The sequence below is a fragment of the Podarcis cretensis genome (genome assembly GCF_951804945.1).
Source record: "Podarcis cretensis genome assembly, chromosome: 12".
Classification (NCBI taxonomy): domain Eukaryota; kingdom Metazoa; phylum Chordata; class Lepidosauria; order Squamata; family Lacertidae; genus Podarcis; species Podarcis cretensis.
In genome coordinates this window covers 10,360,006-10,385,968 of record NC_137181.1, presented here as the reverse complement: position 1 = coordinate 10,385,968, position 25,963 = coordinate 10,360,006, and the positions used below count along the sequence as shown (strand labels likewise).

The 25,963-nt window shown below is 44.6% G+C and overlaps 1 protein-coding gene and 1 long non-coding RNA gene across 8 annotated transcripts in view; one reads left to right on the top strand and one right to left on the bottom strand.

The window, feature by feature from the left end:
• The window catches only part of LOC307199377, a 103,379-nt gene extending 93,854 nt beyond the window's left edge, over positions 1-9,525 (top strand). Inside the window, exons 2-4 of the long non-coding RNA XR_013831946.1 lie at positions 1,809-1,922; positions 5,265-5,389; positions 9,029-9,525. This is a non-coding gene — a long non-coding RNA (uncharacterized lncRNA). The remainder of the gene's footprint in view (positions 1-1,808; positions 1,923-5,264; positions 5,390-9,028) is intronic.
• The window catches only part of SCN5A (sodium voltage-gated channel alpha subunit 5), a 222,509-nt gene that overhangs the window by 31,642 nt on the left and 164,904 nt on the right, over positions 1-25,963 (bottom strand). For 4 of the 7 annotated variants that reach the window (XM_079996335.1, XM_079996336.1, XM_079996338.1 and 1 more), the window contains 3 exons: positions 18,005-18,159; positions 16,914-17,087; positions 345-467 (listed from right to left, as the gene is read on the bottom strand). In XM_079996335.1, the coding sequence (XP_079852461.1) occupies positions 345-467; positions 16,914-17,087; positions 18,005-18,159 (452 nt within the window). The remainder of the gene's footprint in view (positions 1-344; positions 468-16,913; positions 17,088-18,004; positions 18,160-25,963) is intronic. The other 3 variants (XM_079996337.1, XM_079996339.1, XM_079996340.1) reach the window with 1 other exon arrangement.

Sequence of the window (25,963 nt, the reverse complement as noted above, 5' to 3'; positions counted from 1 at the left end):
AACACTGTAATTTTGTGCCCTCAAGATGAATCACTTTGCAAGACCCAGCCATTTATTACGATCCTTTGAAAAAGAATGCCATAGCCTGTGATGTATCTCTGTAATACCCAATTCCGTTGTGTGCGTGTGCGTGTTTTAAATGGTGTTGGATCTGTGTCACTATGTTACACCCTTCTCTATAAAGAACTGGAGCCATTGCCTTGCTTTGGATTAGCAAAATGAAGCCGCCATGTGCCACCTTAAGGAAAGACTTGATGGCCCGTTAACCTGTGGGAAAGAGAGAGAAGGTGCTGATTACTGGAGGTGAACACACTTGATAGACACTGAAAGACAACAACCCTTACCCTTATGCTCTCAAATCGAGACAGGGCTCGGAGGGGCCTCAAGGCCCTCAGCGTCCTGAGGGATTTCATAGCGGCCAGGTGGTCATAGCCGAGAATTGATCCTATCTGGCAAATAACTGAAATCTGTGCAGATCGAATGGAATTTGAAATTATTGGTCAAGGCGAGCAAAGAGAGAAAGGAAGAGACACAGAGAGAAAAAGGAACAGCACAATCAGGGGAAGATTCTGAGAACCCAGGTAAACTCACTTGGCCATTTTGATACAAGTGCAGGTGTAGGTTGTGAGCGAAAAGGGGCTACATTTCTGACGAAGTGTCTGCTCCACCGTGACTCAATGTGCCATGTGGTTCACAAAAGTGCTTAAAGTGGGCTGTGCAGTGGAATGAATGCCCAACTAAACATTCAGCTCCGGGGTCATTGGGATGAAAGAGTGGTGGAAGGCCAAAATCTGGGGAGGGTGGGAATAAAATTGAGAAATTGGGATTGGGACAGGGGACCTACCAGGGTGAGTGGCAGTGTGGCTGCCATCTTCCTTGCTCCCAACAATGCCTCAGGTACAACACAATACAGGGCAGTATCCAAAGAAGCAGATCTGCTGGGTCAAGGACTTTTGTGTGGGCAACAGAACTTCCCCTCCCTCTCCTCCCCTTGCATTCCCCCATTTTTTTCCTAGGTTTTCTTCCAACCCTCCAGAGCAGATTTGGGGAGAGCACAGGAGATGTGAGGGGAGAGAGGAGGGAAGTTCTGCTGCACAGGTGGAAATCATTGTGCTAGCTAGTAGATCTACTTTACAGTGTCATTCCAAGGAGACAATCAGACAAACATGGCCACCTGTTGGGCCACCAGTAGAGTCCCATCACCACCTCTTGGGACAGTGCCCAAATGGTATTTTAAAAGGGGGGAGGTGCTGCCACTGTAGCTTGTCCCAAGAAGCCTCCGCTCCAATTTTTCAATTTTCTCCACCCCGCCCCCCAGTTTTCTGCCCCAAGTACTCCCCAGTCTTCCTCCTCACCGTCACAAGGTTTTTACAAATCAAATTAGGTTGTTTTAGTACCCAGCTGCTGGTTGGTTTATGTTTGTGTTTATCACTCTGATTTTATGGCTATTTTGTCATTTTATGTGGTGATTTGTTATGCTTATCTTTGCGAGATGAACTCTGCTGCTTCAGTCTTTAACGTACCTTGTCCTGGGCTCCCTTGGGAGGAAGGGCGATTCACAAAACCAACAGCTGAATTGATTAAAGTAACTAGATGCAACAGGGGCACCCTCATTTCATTGACTTGTGCACCTAATTCATTCATGGGTAAGGCAAAACCTTGAGAAGGAGGCACAGCTGGGTGGGAGAACACCTGCTTTGCATGCAGAATGCCCACAGTTCCTGCATTGCAAGGGGTTGGACCAGACAACCCTAAGGGTCCCTTCCAACTATGACTCTTGTGCACTTAAACCGTGAAATGCACTACAGGTGCTGCTGTCCTCCTGACATAGATTTATCAGGTGTCTGTTCTGTGGATTAGGCAGGGAAAGGCTGCAATAGCTGGCAACTCTTTGCAGCCTTGGACACAGTCCATAGGTTGAGGTGAGTTGACTAAATACTCCGCTGTTGATTTTGGAGGTATTTCATTTCTCCCTGTCAAATTTTATTCATAGGAGAAAACTCAACCATATAGGCTTTGCGCTTTGGACTTGATTAAATGTGACCTCGGAAGATATTTTTAAAATAATCAAACAGCTTTCAAAATCCGTGCTGACTGCCCCACATAGCCCAGGCAAACGCGGAAGTCAGCACTTTTCAAAGAGAGCTTCCCTGCCCCTCCACCGCTCCCCCCCCCATGCAAGCTTGTTAAGCAAGACCTGATTCTTTCCAACACATCTGCTTGAGCCTCTCTCTCCCGATGAATGTTGCACCCATAAACCTGTCCTGCTAGAATGCCACACAGCAGTGGTTCCAAATGCAAGACTTCCATGTGCCTCCTAGTAATTTGTACGCAATTGGTTTTATGCCTCTGGAAACGCTTGCGGTCTCACTTCACACATTGTTCCTATTAATCACAATTCCAGTTTACAACATTTGTATGATGCCCAATAACAAAAGTTCTCCGAGAGAAAAGTAAAGGCAAGATTCTAAATGCTATGTCAACTTGGGTGGCCATAATCTCTTGGATGAGTAAAGCATCCATTTTTGCGCAGGATAACACCCTAGAGCCCTGTGAGGCTGCAAGGCTGACCACTTTTTCTTCCTGACCTGAACTTACTTGCCAATGCAGCTGGAAGAAGTACTGTTAGAAAGCTGGGATGGAGGGGAGGGTGGTCAATTCTGCTAGCAAAACCCAGCGTTGGCTGCTAGGCATGGAACTAGATGGGGATTAGTGAAATGGCAGCTGCTGTCACATCGGCACCGGTGGATACATAAAACTATTGTCAAAGAGCGAGCCGACAGTAAATCACACCTTAACTCTTTATTAGCAAAAACACAGTCTTTACAGACTTGGCTGAGTGTCAGGCCTAATGAGCAGCTCATGGGGTAGGTCATACCCCATGATTCAGTTGCCAAGACTCAAAGTCCCTGCTTCTCCACAGCCATCTAAGTCCCCTCATCTCCAGGGCTTTCCCCAAGCAAATTTTTCCTGCATGTGGCCTGGCAGTGTTCTACCCATTTCAGCCCTCTTCTGGTTCTGATTCTTCTGGGGGAGGTGAGCTTGTTGCAGCAGGAGCGGGAGGCACCCATGACTCTTCGCCAGCCTGACTCATCTCTTCCTCTTGGCTTCACCTGCTTCAGCTTCTGCCTCTGATTCTGGACTTCTCTCTGCCACAGGCTCTCCCTGCTCACTAAGCCCTGTTACCTCCCCAGCTCCCAACACCTCTTCCCAGCCTTCTCCCTCTGACCCCAGGTTCTGATCCTGCTTTCCTTGGTGGTTCCCCAGCTGGTTCCTCCCACCATTCCTCTGTGTTGAACCAGTCCATGACACCTATGCAGTTCCCCATGGGAAGGGATGCCTCTTTTCCAGATGAAAGGGGCAGAATCCTCAGAGAGGACCCTTGATCCTATGAACTGCACTGAGGTTGATCATTTTAGGAATACAGGAAGCTGGCATACACTAAGTCCAACTACTACTCCATCTAGCTCAGCATTGTCCACGCTGACTGGCTCTACAGGGTTTCAAGCATGGGGTCTCTCCCAGCCAGACCTGGGGATGTTGCAGATTGAAGCTGAGACTTACTGCATGAGAAGCAGTTGCTCTTCCATCGAGCTACAACCCTACCATTCAGGTAGCCAGCAATGTCCCTGCGACAGCAGCAGCCATTATGCAAATAACCATCTTCCACTGAGAACAATTTGCACGCCTAGCTTCCAATGGGAAGAGGCCGCCATACTTAAGAGTCCTGGAAACAAAGGGCCAAGAATGCAAAGGCGAGGAACCACCAGCACTTACCCACTGACCTATCCAGCGGCAATGAGAAAATCTGGCTTAGAATTTACATTAACATCACATGCTCAATTTCAGTTGCTAAGCTAATGGGGCAGCCATTTCTCTCTCTCACCTTCACTGACCTCCCATGACTGGTTGTGAGGATAATGAAAGGCGGCAAAACTGGATGGTGAACAGTGGCGTAGAACATAATGAGCAGGCCATGTTGTTGTTCCAGACCCTCGTTCATTTCAGTTCAGAGCCAAGTGAAAGATAAGCTCAAACATCATTAAAGACTTCCTAGCATTTGTCCCAGGGGTATGGCTGCAGATATGTGGCATTATGTGACACCCAGCCTCGGAGAAGAGGGCACGCAAGGCGAATTCAGGCCAAAAATATGCAGGCTGTCCTCAGCGCCCCTTACCCTCACTTCTTCCGCACTGAGCCCTCCCGTAATCCTCAGCGTTTAAAGATATCCTGGCCCCACCTGTTTCATACTCTCATTGGCTGCGGACATTTTTAGCTCATCACGGCTGGTGACTTAATGTTAAGCTTTGGGGGAAACCGGTTGCTGGGTATCCACTCAAGCAAAAACTCAATACCTTTTGGCATCCGGACAAACCAGAGCATTTCCATCAGGGCTCTGTTTGTCGGCAATTATTGACCGTCCCCTGTTCGTTCAGATCTGCGTCCAAGGGAAGATGCAGCAATTGGAACATTGTGCCTGGGAGAGCCATCAGAAGCGACAGCTCAGGTCACAGACCTAGGTCATGTCCACCCCTGTACTTTTAAACAGCATTTAAAGCAGATGCCCCCCCCATTCAGGGGGGCTCTAGTTTACCCCCTTTCAGAGCTATGATTTCCAGCACCCTTAACACACTAACATTCACAGGATTCTTTGGGGGAAGCCCCTAGAGAGCCATGGAAGCACAGTCTGTGGAAACCTCAGGGGCTGAGCCTTTTCCTCCTTCAACTTTCCCTCCACATCCATCTTTTGCCTATGTGTCTCCTCCGTCATAAGGCCTTCTGTTGGAATCGGTTTTCTATAACATATTGTACTACCAATATGTACAGTCGTACCTTGGTTTTAGAACAGCTTATTTCTCGAACATTTCGGCTCCCGAACGCCGCAAACCCGGAAGTGACTGTTCCGGGCTGTGAACTATTTTTGGAAGCTGAACGTCCGACGGGGCTTCTGCAGCTTCTGATTGGCTGCAGGAGCTTCCTGCAGCCAATCAGAAGCCGTGCTTGGGTTTCTGAACGTTTTGGAAGTTGAATGGACTTCCGGAACGGATTCCATTCAATTTCCAAGGTACGACTGTTCTCAGTGCTTTTTTCCTAAAAAAATGTTTAGGGGTACTCTCATTTTCCTACTCATATTGAAATACTGCCCCTCAATGAGGCCAAACTTAAGATTCACAAAATGTTTAGGGGTATGTGTACCCCTGCGTCCCCTCAGAAAAAAACACCAACTGTACCAGAAACCTGAGATATCGCTTCCTTCCTTACAGATCCTCCTGGGTGTCAAGATCAGCCGCGGAGGCCCTCTTGGTAGCTCCACCTCCCTCAGAAGTTCACAGTGGTGGTGGCCTTCTCCATGGCAGGCCCTCAGCTGCGAAATTCCCTCCTCACAGAGGTACATCTATGTTATGTACTGAGTTGAATAGGATCCAAACTGCAGCAGTCTGATTGGTCCTAGAACAATAGGATCCAAATTGCAGCAGTCTGATTGGTCCTAGAACAATAGGATTCAGAATGCAGGAGTCTTAGAACAATGCAGCAGTATGATTGGTTGGCAGGAACCACCCAATCATGCTCCAGATATAAGTGAATCCACAACCTGATTGGCTTACAGTAGAATTCTAGAATTAGCCAATCATGTGCAGCCCATTGTGTAAATAATGTATATAAAGCAGATACTTTGAGGGGACATTCATTCATTCCTCCTCACCACTATGGGCTGAATAAAGAGCATAAAATCACTTTGCGACTCTGAGTATATTTCAATCTAACTTTTAGCGAATGCTTAAGGCATACCTCTTCACCCTGCCTTTGACACCTAAAGGGCCCACCCTATTCCTGTGACTGTAATTTGTTTTGACAGTTTAATTGTTGTAACCTGCTCTGGGAACTGCTGGTGAAGGCTGTCTAATAAATAATAAGTAATAATAATAATAATAATAATAATAATAATAGCCATCCGCCTTCCCCCTATTTGGTGTTGAGGATGGAGGCGGTGATGGGACTTCAATTAAAATACAAAGTGAGCCCCAGGCAATTAAATCCTGCGGAAGCACTGGAAGCTGATTCTAACGCTTACCAAAATCTCTCTGAATCGACTGAAAATATGCAGATCAAGAATCATTAGCAAAGTAGACCAAACAATACTATTACTAATCAGCTGTGACAGGGAACGAGCTAAGTATGTAAATGTTGAAACTAAGCACTTTCTAGAGTAGTTTCAGATTCCGTTGAATCACCTGGTGTTAACAACTTCTTGGCAGGAAACATGTACTGCCTGGAGGCTAATTAGTAAAATGCTACTTTTAGTGTCACTGACTGTGAATTTGCTCTTTTGGTAGCAAAGCTGCATTGTCTGACTGAGAGACACAACATTATTCACTGTATTCTTCCTGCTTCCAGATTATATCATACATATATTGTTTGTGACCCACCAAATGGTGTGGGATGTTTCTGAACGTTCAGTGGGCCTTCTCTCTTCTCTCTCACTCTCACATACCCTATTCCTCCACCTATGACAAACTATCACATGTTTGAACTTTCCCCTATTGTTTGCGTTCTGTTGTGGTTGGCATCCATCTCTCTTGAGCAACAATGGAGTGTGCCTTTGGGGGTGAAGTCAAACCACTGCGTCAGCCCCTTCCTCAGGGCACAAGCCTGGGCAGTATTTATGGAGGTCCTGGGGTGCCCAGACAACTAGAGCGTCACCGAGAGACAACAGAACTGCTCAAGGTGCCCCGACTGTAAAATTGGAGAAATCGAGAGATATATAGCCGCACCAGCAGCATATCTCTTCTTTCTCGTATCCAAAAATGCAAGAAGGGCTTTTACACTCGCCAGAAGCTCGGCTCTGCCCTCGCCGGTCCTGGAAGGATTCTTTAAAAAAGTCCCGTATGCTCAGAGACTTTGTGCCTGTTCATTGGGGGATATAGGAAGCCCAGAGCACTTGTTCTTTAAATGTTCTTTTTATGAAGAGGCACGTAGTGGGACCATTGATCCCCTGCTGGTGGGGCTCACTGACCTCCCGGAAAAACAAAAATTTGACCTTTTCCTGTTAGACAAAGATCATAGGACGACCCAGACGATCACCAGATTCTGTGTACAGATCTGTAGGCGCAGACCATCCCCCAAACCAAACTAGTTTGTTAAGAAAATCCCCAAACTCAGTTCCTTGGTGACTCTGGGACATCTCTCTGTGGTAGCTTATCTTAAAGTTTTAAGTGTCTATACGCTTATCACATTTATAAATTTTAAATTTTTTGTTGTACATTGTTTTAAATGTTTGCTTTCCTTCTGGGATTGTACCCCCAAGTGTGTTTTATAAGCTGGGCTCCGACCATAATAAATGATCTATCTATCTAAGAAGACCCTCCTCTTGGCCTCACTGATGTGGTCCAAAGGAAAGCAGAGCAAGATGTTTGGCACCAGCTTAGCTGCAGGAGTTGCCAGAAGGAGACATGCAAGGCCTTAGGGACTCCACGCTGGATTTGACAAGGTTTTTACTCCTGAGCCTTTTCTTCTCTCAAAGATATCCCATGAGGCAGCTCTTGGGGAGGGGATTCTCACTTGTGGGGTGCCTCAGGGTTCTGTCCTCTCCCCCATGCTTTTCAACATCTACATGCAGTCACTGGGAGAGATCATCAGGGGGTTTGGGCTGGGTGTTCAGCAGTAAGCGGATGATACCCAGCTCTACCTCTCTTTCAAATCAGAACCAGTGACGGTGGTGAAGGTCCTATGTGAGTGCCTGGAGACGGTTGGAAGTTGGATGGCGGCTAACAAATTGAGGTTGAATCCTGACAAGACAGAAGTACTGTTCTTGGGGGACAGGAGGCGGGCAGGTGTGGAGGATTCCCTGGTCCTGAATGGGGTAACTGTGCCCCTGAAGGACCAGGTGCGCAGCCTGGGAGTCATTTTGGACTCACAGCTGTCCATGGAGGCACAGGTCAAATCTGTGTCCAGGGCAGCTGTTTACCAGCTCCATCTGGTACGCAGGCTGAGACCCTACCTGCCCGCGGACTGTCTCGCCAGAGTGGTGCATGCTCTGGTTATCTCCCGCTTGGACTACTGCAATGCGCTCTACGTGGGGCTACCTTTGAAAGTGACCCAGAAACTACAACTAACGCGGCAGCTAGACTGGTGACTGGGAGCGGCCGCCGAGACCACATAACACCGGTCTTAAAAGACCTACATTGGCTCCCAGTACGTTTCTGAGCACAATTCAAAGTATTGGTGCTGACCTTTAATGCCCTAAATGGCCTCGGCCCAGTATACCTGAAGGAGCGTCTCCACCCTCATTGTTCTGCCCGGACACTGAGGTCCAGCACCGAGGGCCTTCTGGCGGTTCCCTCACTGCGAGAGGCCAAGTTACAGGGAACCAGGCAGAGGGCCTTCTCGGTAGTGGCACCCGCCCTGTGGAACGCCCTCCCATCAGATGTCAAAGCGATCAACAATTACCTGACATTCAGAAGACATCTTAAGGCAGCCCTGTTCAGGGAAGTTTTTAATGCGTGATTTTAGTGTATTTTTTGTTTCTGTGGAAGCCGCCCAGAGTAGCTGGGGAAACCCAGCCAGATGGGTGGGGTACAAATTATTATTATTATTATTATTATTATTATTATTATGGTAGGCCTCATTTTTAGAATACCCTCTCATAAATAGATTCAGGGGAAGCCTTCATTAATGTGATGTACACTGCTTTATTGTACAGGTATTTGGGCTTTTATGCCAGGAATCTCTTATGTTTACTTCCATACCACAGTACAAATATGTTATTATGTTTTTACATCAACAATGCCTAGCGAATTTATTTCACGAAGTATCTCACAGATGCAATAAATAAATAAAAAAGATACCTAGGAACCAAATTAAAACTTCTTTTCATTCAATGAGACTTATTTCCCTGTTTTTACCATTTTATGCTTTTGTAGTTGCTGTCGTTCTCACAGATGATGCTTGCATCTGTAACCGGTTGCTGTTTTATTTATTTATTTTAATTGTTCAGTTGTGTTTTGTTTTTTTTCTCTTTTGCTCACAGGTCACTTTGGGTATGACTGTAGAAAACTTGACTCATAATGCTTTCAAGTAAATGTCAGAAAGACCACTTGCCCCTGTAAAGACCTGAAAGATCAATGGGATCACCTGGGGAAATTCAGCTCGTGTCACCGCCCTAAAGAATATCATAGGGCGGTGATGTGGAAATAGGCATTTCCTGCTACCCCCCTGTACTGTGGAGTGCTGTTCCCTCTGCTATCAATTGCTTCAGGTATCTTGTAAAGCAATATACCTAACCCGTTTGCCCAGGCAGTACTGGATTTAGGGCAGAGCAGGTAGTTCTTCTGGACAGGGCGCTGAGCCGAGGAGGCACAAAGTAATAATATTAATAAACCTATATTTTTACAGGTACCTACCCAAAGTTGGGGGACGCGGGTGGTGCTGTGGGTTAAACCACAGAGCCTAGGGCTTGGCAATCAGAAGGTCGGCGGTTCGAATCCCCGCTACGGGGTGAGCGCCCGTTGCTCAGTCCCTGCTCTTGCCAACCTAGCAGTTCGAAGCACGTCAAAGTGCTTTGGCGGGAAGGTAAACGGCGTTTCCGTGCGCTGCTTTGGTTCTCCAGAAGCTGCTTAATCATGCTGGCCACATGACCCGGAAGCTGTACGCCGGCTCCCTCGGCCAATAAAGCAAGATGAGCGCTAAAACCCCAGACTCGGTCACGACTGGACCTAATGGTCAGGGGTCCCTTTACCTTTACCTTACCCAAAGTTAGTGGGGCTCCAAATCTTGTCTTCACTCAGGGCACCATATTACCAAAGTCTACCGTTGCCCCAGGTGTTGCCTGAGCCTGTTTTGTGTGCTTGAATTCTTGTTTTATTGGTTTTCATATGCTTTAATATTACCATTCTATGCTGTATTTTTGTTTTAATTAAGTTGCCTATTTTTATATTACGCAGTGCTTAAGTAATTTTAAAAACATTAAATGGTTTATAAATGTGTTTAACTTAATAAACAGATGTCACATCATCACACATTTTGAATTGTTAAACGTTAGCGAGGACATGTCTGATTGCTGAGGTTTTTTGTGGTGGCCACACATCAGCCCTAACATCAACTGAGAAGGAAGGCAAAAAAAGGCTATACGTTTAGACAAACTCTGTGGGCTTCCTTAACTTGCTAAAGGCTTCTCCTTTAGCAAGTTGGCACCATTGTTATTGCTAGATCGAGTGCCACATTGTTCTTGAAGCAATCTGCTGTTTCTCTTATAACAAAAATGCATTGGAAATCCACTACCTTCACATAAAAGACTTTTAGAAACAACAACATACGATTTGAGTCTGGTGGTGGCTGTTTGGGAACAACTGATTACAGCAGATTGCGCAATTACTGCCAAGGCAACACAAACCTCCATCTTGCTAATCAACAGGGGAAAGAAACCCAGAAAACAATTAAAAGTCATTAGGAGACATCAATGCATCTACTCCATACGGCAACTTCTTTTTCAAGCCGATTTGGCAGAAGGCTGGCACTCAGTCTAATTCTTGAATGAGATGTTGTTAACCTGCTAGCCACTCAAGCGTTGTATAGAAGACTCTCTCTTTCTCTCTCTCTTTTGGCCCAGACGTGTGTGCATTTTGTTAAACTTGTATTGCAGCCAGACATTCTACACTTAATGGGGAAATCCTGGAAGAGACATAGCTTTCCAGGAAACCATTTGAGAAAGCGGCAGAGCATTCTCACACACACATACACACACCCCACAAACACAAAGAGAGGGAAGAGCTTTGCTGCCTGTGACAAATGATTTGCATGCAGAGTTGTGCCCTAGAAACACTGTTGCTCTAGAACAGCTATGGGGAAACTAGCTAGGCCCTCCAGGCCTCAGAAGTTTCATTTTGAGCAAACCACGGCCACCTTTCCTGGGGCGGACTTCGTATTTTGAAGGGCAAGGAAAAGTTCAAGGAAGAATCTTTACTTGCATCCCTGGCTTGAATTCTAGCTGCAGCTGCAAAGCATGAGCACACAAGGTCCGCTCTCGAGCCTTACTCTGCAGCCAAAAGTCTGCACTTTTTGGATTTGGTGCCTCTTTCTGTCATCCTGTGGAAAGTGGTAACTTTTGGCTACAAAGGAATAATCCATAGGCAAGCCAGGGATGTGAAGGAAGAGATGGGGCTGTGAAAGAAGAAACCCTCCTTTGCAGCCACACCTTGACCTTTGACTCACCTGGTGTCATAGAATGTCAGGTGACTGACAGGTGGACAGGCCCATCCAACTATTAGAGTGGTCTGGCCAGATCTAGTTCCCCACTTCTCCTCTAGAGCCACATTGTTGTTCTAGAACCATTCCTGACCCAGAACCACTGCCCCACACTGATGGGACCACTGAGGGTTTCCTCTGCCTAGGGCTGATTACAGATGAAGTGGAAGATCATTGACTGGGTTTCACCAAGCACTTGCAGTAAATACACAACCTGAGTGGCAACACCATGCTGATTGACACCAGTCCACATGGAAGAGCAGAATCAGTATAGTTGGCACAGTTACAGCTCCACCAAAGCAGCAATGGTTGATCTCTGTGCCTTCAACAGGGGATCAAAGCTGACCATGGCTCTCCTAATAATGGACTTGTATGATACATGTTTCTGAAGCACCCTGTTTATCACATTCACATGTGCACATGTGAAAAACTTTTGATGCACACCTTAAAAAAAAAGGGTGGCAGGTGATCACGCCTTACAGCTACAAGGCTTGTCCAACGCTGTGTGTGCAAACTTTAGTTACCACAATGAGACTTTCTCTTCTTCTCCCTGTGCAAACTTAAATTTTGTTCTGCAGAATCCTCCAACCCTCTGGATCAGATTGAGAGGTGGGGGAAGCTGCAGGGGAGAACAGAGGAAAGTTAAATTTGAGTAAGTGGAAGTAACAAACAGTATTGGCTATGGTAACTTTAGTATCATAGAGTGCAACACAATGCATGTTGTTAGGATTTTTATGCAGCCGATGCTGCTGGTGTGATTAGTATAAATCACATGAGATGTCTGAGTAGAGTGTGGGAAGCAAATGTTTCAAGTCTGCAGCCCTCCACTGTGATTTTCGACTGAGGGAGAACTGGCATGTTTGAAAGAAAATTGGGAAGTGCACCTGAAGTTTGGCAGCTAGCAAGGAAAGATTAAGGGTGGAACGTACAGAGAGAGAGAGAGATGAGAGAAGAAGGAAATGAGACCATGAAAATCCAGAGCCCAAGTTACTAGGCAAAACTTTTTGAAGTGCAATGGACTATTATGATAATGGAGCTAATGTTTGAAGTCGCCTTTTGAAAAGATGCGGTGACATGACATATTCTTGCTCAGCAACCTATTTACAAGCCCAGTTCCAGGAATATGAAATAAAGGCACTCAGCAAGAGAGATGACTTTGGGCAAGGTGGACAGAAGAAAGTGATGGAACGCCTGTTGCCAGAAATTGCTTTGTTTTATCTCACACATGGTTTTGCTGGTTATGGTGCTTGGGCTGCTCAGATAATATGCGTTTTTTACACAGCTTTTTCAAGTTTTGGTTCTTTTGCTTTTTGCGGAAGAGGCACATTGCTTTGAGATACATTGGAGCCCATTATCAGAGATCATCCTTCAGGGATTCTCTACTGGACAAAAATAGTCTTTAGTTGATGGATTATGGGAGCAAGCGAGAATCTGCTTCAATAATCCACAATGATGAAATGGTTTTTACTGCGCCACATGTAGAAATCAGTGTCAAAGACTTGCCACAGAGCTGGGTAAGTAGTGGGTGAGGGAGCAGGGGGAGGAATGGCCCCAAGCACTGGCTTTAAAAACGAATTGGATTTCCTGCCCTTTTAAGTTGCTGATCTTGTTTTTAGATTTCAGGGTAAAACTGCACATGATGGAAAAGTTCCTTCATTTGAACTCTCTTTTTTTTTTGCTTTTACAAAAAGCAGCCACATGGCCCCCACAATTTTAACTGGGCTTGTGGAAAAGGGAATCTAACTATTTGCCACTATGCAATAGCCCCAAATCAAATCGCCAGCTTTCAAAAAAAAAGAGAGAGAGGGGCAAAAAACTGCAGAAGGGAACATTTAATGGTCATAGACATTTAAGCCTTCATGCTTCATCCACCACTGTTTGCAGGTTTGGGGAGGGGAAGCTATTGAAATCAGGGAATTGGTGCAAGCAATGTGTTAGATCCTCCCTCCCTCTGCACTGTGGCCCCAATGCAAATTTGTTCCTCTCCATAGTAGGGGACAGAATGCCAACCTTGTGTTTAGTTTGACTTTTAAGTAAAAAAAATTCTCAGCCCCAGGCAACAACCACTAAAAGGGGACTCTGTTGGAGCCAGAAGGTAGCTCCACCTCACTGAATTTTTTCCTCCATTCTACTCAAATCACTGAAACGTCTCCTCATGCGTTAGGGTTCATATTTCATCTAAGCACTGCTCTCAACACTTGAAAGTGCTAAGTGTGATCTTGTATGCTGCTCAGAATTTATTTATTTTTTTAAAGGAACTCTGTCCACAATAAAGTGGTTCTCGGTATCAAAAGGTGAGAAGGAGGAGTGCCCATGTTTCCAAATTTAGGTAAATTAAATTATTAATAGGGAGGCTGGAAGGAGAAGAACAATATTACCTGTACCACATAAGATATTAAGGACACAGCAGAATATAAATGGGCAGGAAATAGATGGGCAGCAGCCAATGGAAGACATTTGCACAGGAGATGGATGTTGACCAGTTGAGTCTGGAGAATACCTGGTCCGTAAATTGTGTGTATAGGTAACAATGACATCATAATTAGTCTGCAGCATCTACAAATGCCATGGATTATGTAAATAAGCCCCTTCCTACTGAAATGAGAGATGTGTGACCTACAGAAGGGCCTTGTCCAATATTTGCTAAGCAAACCTACCTAAGAACACAAGAAAAGCCCTGCTAGATCAGACCAAAGGCCTATCTAGCCAAGCATCCTGTTCCCACAATGGCCAAGCAGACTGCTGTGGGAAGCAGCCCCCTAGTAAGACATGAGTGCCACCGCCGTCCACCCTAGTGCTCCTCAGCAACTGGTGTCCAGAGGCAAAGGTGAAAAGGTAAGGACCCCTGGACAGTTAAGTCCAGTCAAAGGTGACTGTGGGGTGTGATGCTCATCTCACTTCAGGCTGAGAGAGCTGGCGTTTGGCCACAGACAGCTTTACAAGTCATGTGGCCAATATGACTAAACCACTTCTCACACAATGGAACACCGTGATTGAAACCAGATCGCACGGAAACGCTGTTTACCTTCCCGCCACAGCGGTACCTATTTATCTACATGCACTGGTGTGCTTTCGAACTGCTAGGTTGGCAGAAGCTGGGACAGAGCAATGGGAGCTCACCCCGTTGCAGGGATTCGAACCACCGAACGTCTCATCAGCAAGCCCAAGAGGCTCAGTGGTTTAGACCACTGACATGCAAGATTATATGCAACTATCGTAACTAGTATTCCTTCAGGAATCTTTCTAGTCCCTTTTTTAAACCATGGAAGCTTGTGGCCATCACCACAGCTTGTGCTGGCAAACCCCATAGTACTAAATGCATTATGCAAAGAAGTCCTTCCCTTTGTCTATCTGAAACCTCCCACATTTCACCTTCATTGGATGCTCAGCCTCTGGTTCTAGAATTAAGAGAGATGTAGAAAATCCAGGCTTTTCATGGTTGATGAGAAATTATGCAACGGTGTAAAACCAATGAAACCCAATTTAGTAGTGTGATGGCTGCAGAAACAGTTTACAACTCAGCAGCCCCAATGACCCACACACTATTGCAAATCTGTGCAGTATGGAAGGCACCATTCTTCTGATAGCTCAACAACCCTCTTCCTAACAGCAGGAGCAATGTCTAACACTTTGTGAGCATTGATTGGAGCAAAGAGGAAGCTAAGTGCCCCCCCCCAAGGCAGTGCTGGGGTGCTTGTGTATGGTTGCAACTACAGGAAGAAGTGGCTGCCAGCCTCAAATGTTTCCACTGTTCTGTTTTCTGCAGAATGCCATGCCTTCTAATGGGTGACTGCTGCATTGTCATGTCTCCTCCTTGGCCCTGATCTTCTGGGTTTGATTTTAAAAGGGCTCCAGGGCGAACATCAGCAGTGGGCCCTGATGGGATGTAGGGGACTCGGGCAGCTGAAGGAGAATGCCATGTGCTGACAGCAGGACTGATTTGGTAGCTAAGAACTTGAAAGGAACGTGAAAAAGGAATGCCACACTGCTACCAGGGCCATATATTCAAGCAGTGTGTGAACTGCATGAGTGGCAGGCAGTTGGGAAGAAGGAACGTTTGTGCCTTGATTCCTTCAGCACCCTTGTCACAGCCATAGCATTGGAGCAGCAACTGTTGGGAACACAGTGAGGAGAGAAGCTGGGAAAGGGAAGAACCAAACCAAGAGTGAAAACAAGGAGCCCTTGCTTTGGGGAGGGGACCCACCTGCTCCTTGAGATCTTTTAAGGGATGCCTGCTCTTCCCCCAATACCATTCTCTTGGGCCCATAACCTGTCATGGAATCTCTAGATGTGCCCAGAGTCCATAGAATCTCCAGGTTCTGAAGTCAAAATCTGGTCAGGGATTCTGGGGAGGGCACGTGAAATAGAGTTACAAAGGCAACATTTGTACCAAAAAGGACACTGGGAGAACCTAGGTTAAAAAACCCCAAAGTGATTAAAGGCCTTTTGAGGAAGAAATCCTTGCCTGGGAAGACTGGCTAAGATGTACAAAGTAGAATCAGATTTGGGTTGGAAATGTAAAGAAATGGAGGGAACTTTTTTCATATGTGGTGGGCACGTAAAAAGGTTAAAGAATATTGGGAAATGATTTATAACGAGATGAAAAAAAAATGCTTAAAGCAACCTTCCCCATAAAGACCGGAGGCATTTTTGCTAGGAATCATTCAGACAGAGGTTCCTAGGTGTCAGAAAAACTTATTTATGTATGCAATAGTGGCGGCCCGAGTTTTGATAGCCCCAAAGTGGAAAGTGAGGGAGGTCCCAACTAAGGAGGATTAGCAACTTAAGATGATAGAATATGTGGAACTACATGGTCTAATGTAAAGAATAAGTGAGCAAGAAGAAGATGTATTTAAAGAGGAATGGAAAATCTTTGCTGAATATATGGAAAACAACTGTGCACAGTTGAAAACGTTGGCAGCATTAAGGTAAATTCAACAGTATAATAAACACTTGAGTGATGTAAGATAGGAGAACTGAATAAAATGGCTATAGTAGAATATGTGGGAATGGCGGATAAATTAAATGGATCACGGAAGGGGAAGGAGGGAAGTCACTGAATGTATGGTATTGTGTAAGATGTTTATTTTGACCCCAACCTTCCCTGCCACAGAGATGCCCTGGTGAGTTTTATCACCCAAACAGCTTTATGGTTAGGATGGAACCAGCCTAAATAAGCTCCCTCAGATTTGAAAGCATTGCTCCATATCCCCTCTTCAGAAGTTCCGGTACAACAGTGTCCTCTACTAACTAGAAGTCTTTTACCTTGCTGAGAATCCTTAAAGCATGAGGTGGCCATATACTTTTAAAATTCCTGTACTTTGAGTTTGGCAGAAATATCAACTTTGAATGGTTTCTTGTGAATGCCTGGTATTCTATGGGAGTAATTGAGCTAAGGGCTCTCAGCTCTGATGTCACCACTGAATGATCCCTTTACCTCTTGCATCTATAGATTTCATTTTACAGTGAAAAGAATGGCAAATTCTATCATTTCACTTTATACTTTTTTTTAAAAAAAGCCTAATGCCACAAGTGCATTTTAAGCTGACCTTCATAGGACCCAAATGTAACTTAATCCACATTCAGACTGTGAACTGTGTTCACGTAGTTCAAAACTGAACTCATTCCACATTGCTGTATGAACCGACCCAGAAGAAAAACACAATACTTACATCTACAATGAGGAAATCAAGCCAACACCAGGCATTGGTGAAGTACTTCTTAAAGCCATAAGCTACCCATTTCAGAAGCATCTCTAAAACAAAGATGTAAGTGAAGATCTTGTCAGCATATTCCAACATGGTTTTAATGTTCTTCTTCTTGTCGAGGTAGATGTCTTCAAATGCCTGGAAGCAAAAAGTGGTGAATTAGAGTGCTACATTCTCCAGATGTTGTCATTGGGGGGAATTCTTTTTCTTTAATAAAAGGCTCTGTGAATAAATGACTACATGCCACTGAATATTTATACTGATTATTACCCTGTCAGAATTGACCAATGAAGCCATATGGTGGCAAACAATGAATTCATGAATCTACTGTTTGTTCTGCAAGAAATATGATAATTTGCAACCCTGTTATGTGTGGAGGGGTATATGCAGTGTTGCACTAGGATCTTGGGCAGAGATGCCTCCCATCACCTGCCAACTGATCCTTTAAACAAGAGATGTCAGGAATTCTTCCCTGGCTTGGATTTAACCCAAGCTAGAGAAGAACTCAAGGGACGCAGGTGGCGCTGTGGGTTAAAGCCTCAGCGCCTAGGACTTGCCGATCGAAAGGTCGGCGGTTCGAATCCCTGCGGCGGGGTGCGCTCCCGCTGCTCGGTCCCAGCGCCTGCCAACCTAGCAGTTCGAAAGCACCTCCGGGTGCAAGTAGATAAATAGGGACCGCTTACCGGTGGGAAGGTAAACGGCGTTTCCGTGTGCGGCTCTGGCTCGCCAGAGCAGCGATGTCACGCTGGCCACGTGACCCGGAAGTGTCTCCGGACAGCGCTGGCCCCTGGCCTCTTAAGTGAGATGGGCGCACAACCCCAGAGTCTGTCAAGACTGGCCCGTACGGGCAGGGGTACCTTTACCTTTACCCTAGAGAAGAACTCAGGGGTCTAATTAATGCTCGCTTCTTATTAGAGATGGGGATTATAAATGCCTGAAATTTATATCCAATCTTAAAGTAAAGCAAGCTTCGCTGGCACGTCTTCTCTCAACACACAACCACACATATTTAAAAGTCTAACGCAGTAAGGGAAAAGAACAAGTTTTAAGCTTACCAGAGCTCCACTGCTCAGGAGAATCATAAATATGATGAAAGTTTCAAACCAGCTGTGTTCAACTATTTGGTAGCACGTTTTCCTCAGTCTCCACCAAATCTTGCCAGGAAATTTTGTGGTGTCTACTGAACAGCACGGGAAGAATCGGACACAAGCTGAAATGATAAAGGAAGACCAGAAAGAGTTGCTTAATGCTAGGAGCTACTCGGAGGGCTCTCCCTTGTCCCAATTTAAAAACAAAAGAAAGGCCTGCTGGATCAGGTCTATGGTTCACCTAGTGCAATAGCCCCCCTAGTTCAACATTCTGTTCCCAATGTGGCCACTTTTATCTGACAACATTCAGCATCACTGGATGTGCATAAGTTCTAGGGCAACGAAAGAGGGATAAAAACTTCTCTCTATCCACTATCTCCATGTCATACGTAATTTTAGGCACTTCTACCATGTCACCCCTTACCCGCCTCAACATTATTAAACGTCTTAATCTTGTACAGAGTGCTACTGTGCATGAATGCAGTCCCTTCAGTTTACTGAAGTTCATTTCTGTCTTTCTGTTTATCTTTCACTTCGTTACAGACTTTCATAGACTCACACAGATGGAAAGGGTCTTGCAGGCCATCTGGTTTAACCCACAACTCAATGAAAGAAACCCAGAGCTAGAGCAACCCCAGTAGATGGGTTTCTACTTCTTGAGGCATGCGTTTCCATTGTAAAACCACTCTTGCTGTCTATCTCTTGGTGGTGAACAAAAATCTACCCCCTAGTAACATTAAGCCCATTAATGGGATGCAACCTGGAAGAAATGGGCTCATGGCTCATTTACAAATAACTAATCTATGCTTATCCATAGTCTTGGTAAATTTAATTATGTACATTATCTACTTAAGTCTTTATGGTTTTTACTGAAATATATGGTTAAAGGTAAAGGTAAAGGTACCCCTGCCCGTACGGGCCAGTCTTGACAGACTCTGGGGTTGTGCGCCCATCTCACTTAAGAGGCCAGGGGCCAGCGCTGTCCGGAGACACTTCCGGGTCACGTGGCCAGCGTGACAAAGTTGCATCTGGCGAGCCAGCGCAGCACACGGAAACGCCGTTTACCTTCCCGCTGGTAAGCGGTCCCTATTTATCTACTTGCACCCGGGGGTGCTTTCGAACTGCTAGGTTGGCAGGCGCTGGGACCGAGCAGCGGGAGCGCACCCCGCCGCGGGTATTCGAACCGCCGACCTTTCGATCGGCAAGCCCTAGGCGCTGAGGCTTTTACCCACAGCGCCACCCGCGTCCCGAAATATATGGTTACTATGACCCAATTTGTTGCATAATAATAATAATAATAATAATAATAATAATAATAATATATTATTTATACCCCTCCCATCTGGCTGGGCCTCCCCAGCCACTCTGGGCGGCTTCCACAGAAACCAAAAATTCTGCAAAAAACAGATACAGAAAAGAATAGTTCTACTATGATGAAAATGATGAATTGAAAGGCATTGTGGGAAAAGGCCTTAACTGGCTAAGTCGGGGATGGGGAACCTGTGGCCCTTCAGGTGTTATTAGATTCCAACTCCAATCAGCCTCAGCCAGCTTGGCCAACGGTCAGGGGTGATGGGAGTTGTAGTCCTATGGCATCTGAAGGGCCATAGGTTCCCCATCCCTGAGCTAAAACAGCAGCTTTGTCTCCTTCCTATACTTATTGTCAATGGTGAATAACATCTAACTTACAATGTTCGATGTGACTCATTGACAACAGGTGCAGCGTTGCCAGCATCCCTGTAGCTCTGTTGGGCAATGTGTTCCAGAGATGCCAATGCTTTTGACGCCATTTAAACGATCCTTATCATTCACACAGACACTGTCACCTCCCCCCACAATAGGGAACATTTAAAGTCCTTTCCGTTGAATGCAGTCATTTTCTTTTCATAGTGGACAGGTCCCCTGCCCCGCCCCACCCAGCTCTAGGCTTTCATTCAAAAATCCTAACTTAAATCACAATAAAATCTCTCTCCGTCTGTGTACATGCATGCAAGCTGAGCGTAGTGTATACTAGAACAGCAGGCTTTTACTGCTGCTACAAGTGGAAGATAATTCCAGGTTGTCACAGCTCAGGAAAGCTCAATCACAGAAAAACATCTGCAAATGAATTAAAGGCCAACTTATTGTACATTTAATAGAAATATGCTAAGCCTTGAGCAGAGGGCCAAAGGAGACGTGATGCTTATCACGTAGTCTGCCCATATGTAGCCGATTTTTTTAAAATAGCAATAATTCCAAAATAGCCCACATATATCACACTCTTTTCTCCAGAGTGTTTTGCTGTTGACTTAGAAGGTGGCTGTACTTGCTCTGGTCCCAACCCCTTTAATTCCATTGCCTTTCCATCCACTCTTTTATCACATAAACCACACTAAGAGGGTGGTGGGCTCAGGGAATCTATTATTTGCATGATTTTTAACATGGAGGGATAAACTGGAAGAAACACAAGTACCATGGCTTCTGTGGAGGCAGATCCACCAAAGGTGGAAAGAGAAGAGGCAACACACAAACTTTCAGAGTTTGAAGGGTTGGTGAAACGCTGTAATAGTAATGCTATGGGTTTAATTTCAAGACTATACCATAGTTATTGCTATTAGAAGCGAATGGTACAGAAGGCAAGATTTGAGTTTAAAACTGAAGGGACAGAAATGGCAGGCAGGATGGAATAAATCCCCATTTAGGTAAATCTCAGTTAGAGACTAAGAAATGGAATTTTAAATGGTTCATAGGTAGTGCTTAACACCACAGAGGTTATCCTGTATAAATTCTACACTATCACCATACCGTTGGAGGGCATACCAGCTGGTAGGAACTTATAGACATCTCTGGTGGGATTGTGGAAAAGAATACAAGTTCTGGATCTCCATTTAAGGAGATTAACACAAATTGTAGCATAATACCCACCCCACAACTGGCTCTTCTAAACATCTAGGAAGAGAATGGTTAGGAATTATGTGTAAGGAGTTGATTATCCATTTGCTAACTGTGGCCAGAGCCACAATAGCCTGGCTTTAAGACTCATCACAATTACCCACAGAAACAAGTTGAAATACAGCTGCTCCAAGGGTGAGTGTGTGTTGTGTCCTCCCCACATGCGGGCCCCAGTTAACAACCTGGCCAAAGCACTTTGGGCCAATTGCAGCTTCTGAGTACTCTTTAAAATCAGCTACAATTCCAGAGCGCACTACATTAATCCAGATGTGATGTAACTAAAGATGTTTCACTGAGGCTAGAACTGCAGTCTCCAGAAATGGGTGTGTTTTGCACACCAGCCCCAGCTGGGCAAAGCACCAAAATTCAAAGACAGGTCCAAATGAACCCCTCCCCTCCAAGCCATGTGCCTGCATTTTCAAGGGAAGACCTACCCCTCTTCTGATGTACTGACCAAGAGCACCTCTATCTGGTCTGGATTAAGGTGCTGTTTGTTTTCCCACATCCAGTCCGATGGTTCTGGATTTCCACAGTCTCACTGAATGAGATGGACAGCTGGGATACAGTTGGGTGTCATCTGCAAACTGGTGACGCCAAACCCCAAATCACCTCCACTAGTGGTTATATCTAAATATTAAGCATGGGGAACAAGGTAGGGGCATGTAAGACCGCAAAGGCGAACTGTTAAGGTATGGAATAGGAATCCACATGCTGGAGCTCACCATGAATTTATCCTTTGTTCTCTTAGAATGGCAATGGCGCCCGCCAGAGAGGTGCTGGAGCTGAGCTCCGGTGAGCTGCTGAAAAAAAGCCCTGAGCACCACCATCTGAAACAAGCCATCCAGAGACTTCCGGTCGGCGCCAGCGCTTAATGGCGGTCCGAGCCTCGAGCTCCGAGGCAGGACTGCTCCGTTAGTTCGGGTCTTACCCGCTACGGCAAGCGGGGGACCCCTAAAATCACAGGCGCGGAGCCTGTGAACAAAGGAGATTCGGTGGGCACCCTTTGCGCCCCCCGGTACTGTGAGGGAGCCTTTTTAAAGGCTTCTGAGCGGCATCGGGGTAAGCGCGGTGCTGAGAGTCGTCACCCAGCTAGCGGAGTGAAGCCGCGTCGCCATGAGCGGAGAGCGCCGATTCCTTCCTGCAATTGGAATTTGACCACAACACCCGTGAGTAAGATTGGAAAAGTAACGGGACTTTAAAAAAAAAAAAATTGGCTGAAAACGGGAAAGGCAAAAATTAAGGAAGTCTGCCTCCCCGGAACTGCAGAAGGAATAAAGCAACGAAAATCAAGCTGCACTTAAAGGGAACCTTTCTAATTTTTTTAAGCTGTCAAACTGACATCGGACTTAAAACCTCCCCCCAGATTGGCAGGAGAAGGGGGGAAGGGATTGGAACGTTGTTAATCTGCTGGAAAATTAATGGAAAATTAAGACCTTCCATTGCCAAATCCCCTGGGGTCGGGCTGCCCAAACAAGACACCGGGACGTGGACTGTCAAACTTTGAGAAGTGGGGACTTGTTTGCAAAAAAGTTATCGGACCTTAGATGTACTTTGCTGCATTTTGGCCACATAGAAAAATAGAGACATTACAATTTGGACATTGGAAACTTTTGGCTACTGTTATACTCCCTTGCTTCTTTGTTTTCTTCTATCTCTGCCATTTGGATACAATTGAATGCTCCCTCTAGAGGGCTCTATCTGAAACTGTTGCACTTGAAAAAGTAACAGTGGGATTTTCCACTTGGGAATCAACTCTGTGAAAACGACCTTGAGGATATGAGTGCCCCTACAGAAGAGATAGTAACAAGGCAGAAAGCAAAACAATCTCACAAGAAAAGGGCCTCTATATCAGGAACTGCAGCTGTGCAGGAAAAAACACCAGCTTCTATGGATCCTATGACTCAGGCTCTACTTAAAATAAATCAATCCCTGGAAGCATTGACAAAACTTTCGACAGAGAATTCTAAAAAATTAACAGAGTTGACAACAAGGTTGGATGTGAATACGGCTAGTGTTGCATCGAACACAGATTCTATAAATAGATTAATTCAGGAAAGTTCAGAAACACGAAAGATTGCAGAAAGTGCAAAAATAACGGCTGAAGAGACAAGGGAAAAATTTGGGCCTATTATTAAAAAAGTGAATGAGCATGATGCAGCCCTCTCCTTACTGGAACTTCAACGTAAAGAGAAGAATTTAAAATTTAGATTGGTGCCTGAAGGGGAAGGGGACAACCTTGTGAAATTTCTCACAGAGAACATCATAACTTTTTGGCAGGAGGAATGGGAGGAAGATGAGGAATTTGAGATAATATCAGCCTTTCGACTGGGTAGAAGGCAGGACAAAAAACCAAGGGACTGCCTAATTACATTGAGATCAAAAGAAGAAAGAGATAGAATATTGAATTTGCATTATCAAAAGGCATTGGTGATCCAAAATTGTCAGATACAGATTTTTAAGGACATTCCTAAATACATTTTAGAGGTGAGAACATATTACAAGAGTTTAGTAGACCTGCTGAAGAAAAACACTATACCATTCAGATGGGAATTTCCACAAGGATTGTCCTTTAACTTCAATGGAAGGAAGATTAAAATAAAAACAATTCAGGACAAAGAACTATTTCTAGAGAAGTATCTGGAGGATCTGCAGAAAGGAACAGTGGAGGAGAGGGAACCACCCGATATAGCAAATTTGTCATTTGGACTTTCACTACCACCATCGGAGGAAGAGCAGAAGCTTGGAGCAGTTGGAGGAACAGCTACCTAAATACAAAATGTCTCTGCAACTCCTTAGTTGGAACTGTAATGGTTTGAACCTTCCTCGGAAAAGAAGACAGGTTTTTCACATTTTGAAGAAAGAACAATTAGACATAATATGTTTGCAAGAAACCCATATTGCCAGGATACACAGGAAATTATTAATAAATAAGAGACTCGGTCAAGAATTCATCTCATCAGACAAAGTAAAGAAAAGAGGTGTGGTGATCTATGCAAAGGAAAAGTTGGCTCCAAAATTAATATTTAAAGATGAACAAGGAAGATACCTGGCAATTGAAATACAAATTCAAGGAGAAAAGATATTAATTGTGGGAGTTTATGCCCCAAATGAAGGGAAGGCTGAATTTTTTAGGAAGTTGCATGAGACATTAGTTGACTTTTTAGATTATAAAATCCTAATGATGGGAGATATGAATGGAGTTGTCTCAACAAACATGGACAAAGCACAGAGACAAGTGATCTCGAAAGAAGGGAGACTACCAAGGATCTTTTTTGAAATGACTGAAACAATGGACTTGATTGACATTTGGAGAACAAAGAATCCTTTAGAGAGAGAGGGAACTTTCTTCTCAGAAGCAAAAATGACATGGACAAGAATAGACCAAATTTGGATTTCTAGTAGTCTGGCGTCAAGAACAAAAAAAGTAGAAATCTGCCCAAAAACGTGCTCCGACCATAATGCGGTCAAGATGGAGATGAAACTAACAACAACTGGTTCCTTTAGATGGAGAATGAATGACACCCTATTCAAGGACGAAGAGATCCATAAGAAGGCCCTTAAAACATTAAAAGATTACTTTGAGATCAACAGGAAAACAGATGTGGAAAAAAGAATAATTTGGGACGCAAGCAAAGCCGTGATGCGAGGTTTCCTAATTCAACAAAATTCTATTAAGAGGAAGCAACAAAATGAAAAGAAGGAAAAAATTTTAGAAAAAATAAAAGAAGGAGAGAAGAAGTTGAGGTCCAAACCAAAGTCTCATGAGATTTTGAGAGAAATAAAGTTTCATCAGATGCAATACATGGAACTCATGAACCAACAAATAGAATGGAAGATAAAGCAAATGAGACAAAAAACTTTTGAATCAGCGGATAAATGTGGGAAACTTCTGTCATGGCAATTGAAAAAAAGGCAGAAAATGAATACGGTAACAAGTTTAGAAATGGATGGAAAGATTATCCACAAACCCAACGAGATCAACAATTGTTTTCAAAGCTTTTTTAAGAAATTGTATGCACAAGGGCCAACCAACGAGCAAGAAATAGAAGAATTCATCAGAAAATACGGTTTACCAAAAATCTCAGAACAAAGTAAAAGGATCTTAAACGAGGAAATAACAGAACAAGAAATAGAGGGTGCCATTCAAAATATGAAATTGGGAAAATCACCAGGACCAGATGGCCTGACGGCCAAATACTACAAAATGCTGAAAGAATGGCTGATACAACCATTGAAGGAAGTTTGCAATGAAATTTTGAAGGGGAAAAAGGCACCTGAATCGTGGAAAGAGGCTTTCATCTCACTTATACCGAAAACAGAGACTGAGAAGAACCAAGTTAAAAACTACCGCCCTATATCTTTACTCAATGTGGATTACAAAATTTTTGCAGACATTTTGGCAAAAAGATTGAAAAGAGTGTTGGCAGAAGAGATTCATAAGGACCAAACAGGCTTTCTCCCAGGTAGACATATGTCAGACAATGTGAGGAACATTATAGACATTTTGGAGCTGCTGGACGTTGACATTAATAGGAAAGCAGTTTTGATTTTTGTGGACGCGGAGAAAGCCTTTGACAACATTTGTTGGACTTTTATGAAAAAGAATCTCCAAGGGATGGGGGTAGGACAAGGTTTTGAAAACGGTATAGGTGCAATATACTCTCAACAAAAGGCCAAATTAATTGTAAATAACGTGGTAACAGAAGAAATACCTATAGAAAAAGGTACACGACAGGGCTGCCCAATATCCCCTTTGCTTTTTATATCGGTCCTGGAGGTTTTGTTAAACATGATTAGAAAGGACCAGTTGGTTAAAGGAGTTCAGGTCGGAGTTAGACATTATAAATTAAGAGCATTTGCAGATGACCTAGTATTGACTTTGCAACAGCCAGACACTAGTACTAAAAGAGTATTAGAACTAATTGAAACATTTGGTCGAGTAGCAGGTTTTAAATTGAATAGACAAAAAACGAAAGTGTTGGAAAAAAAATTAAC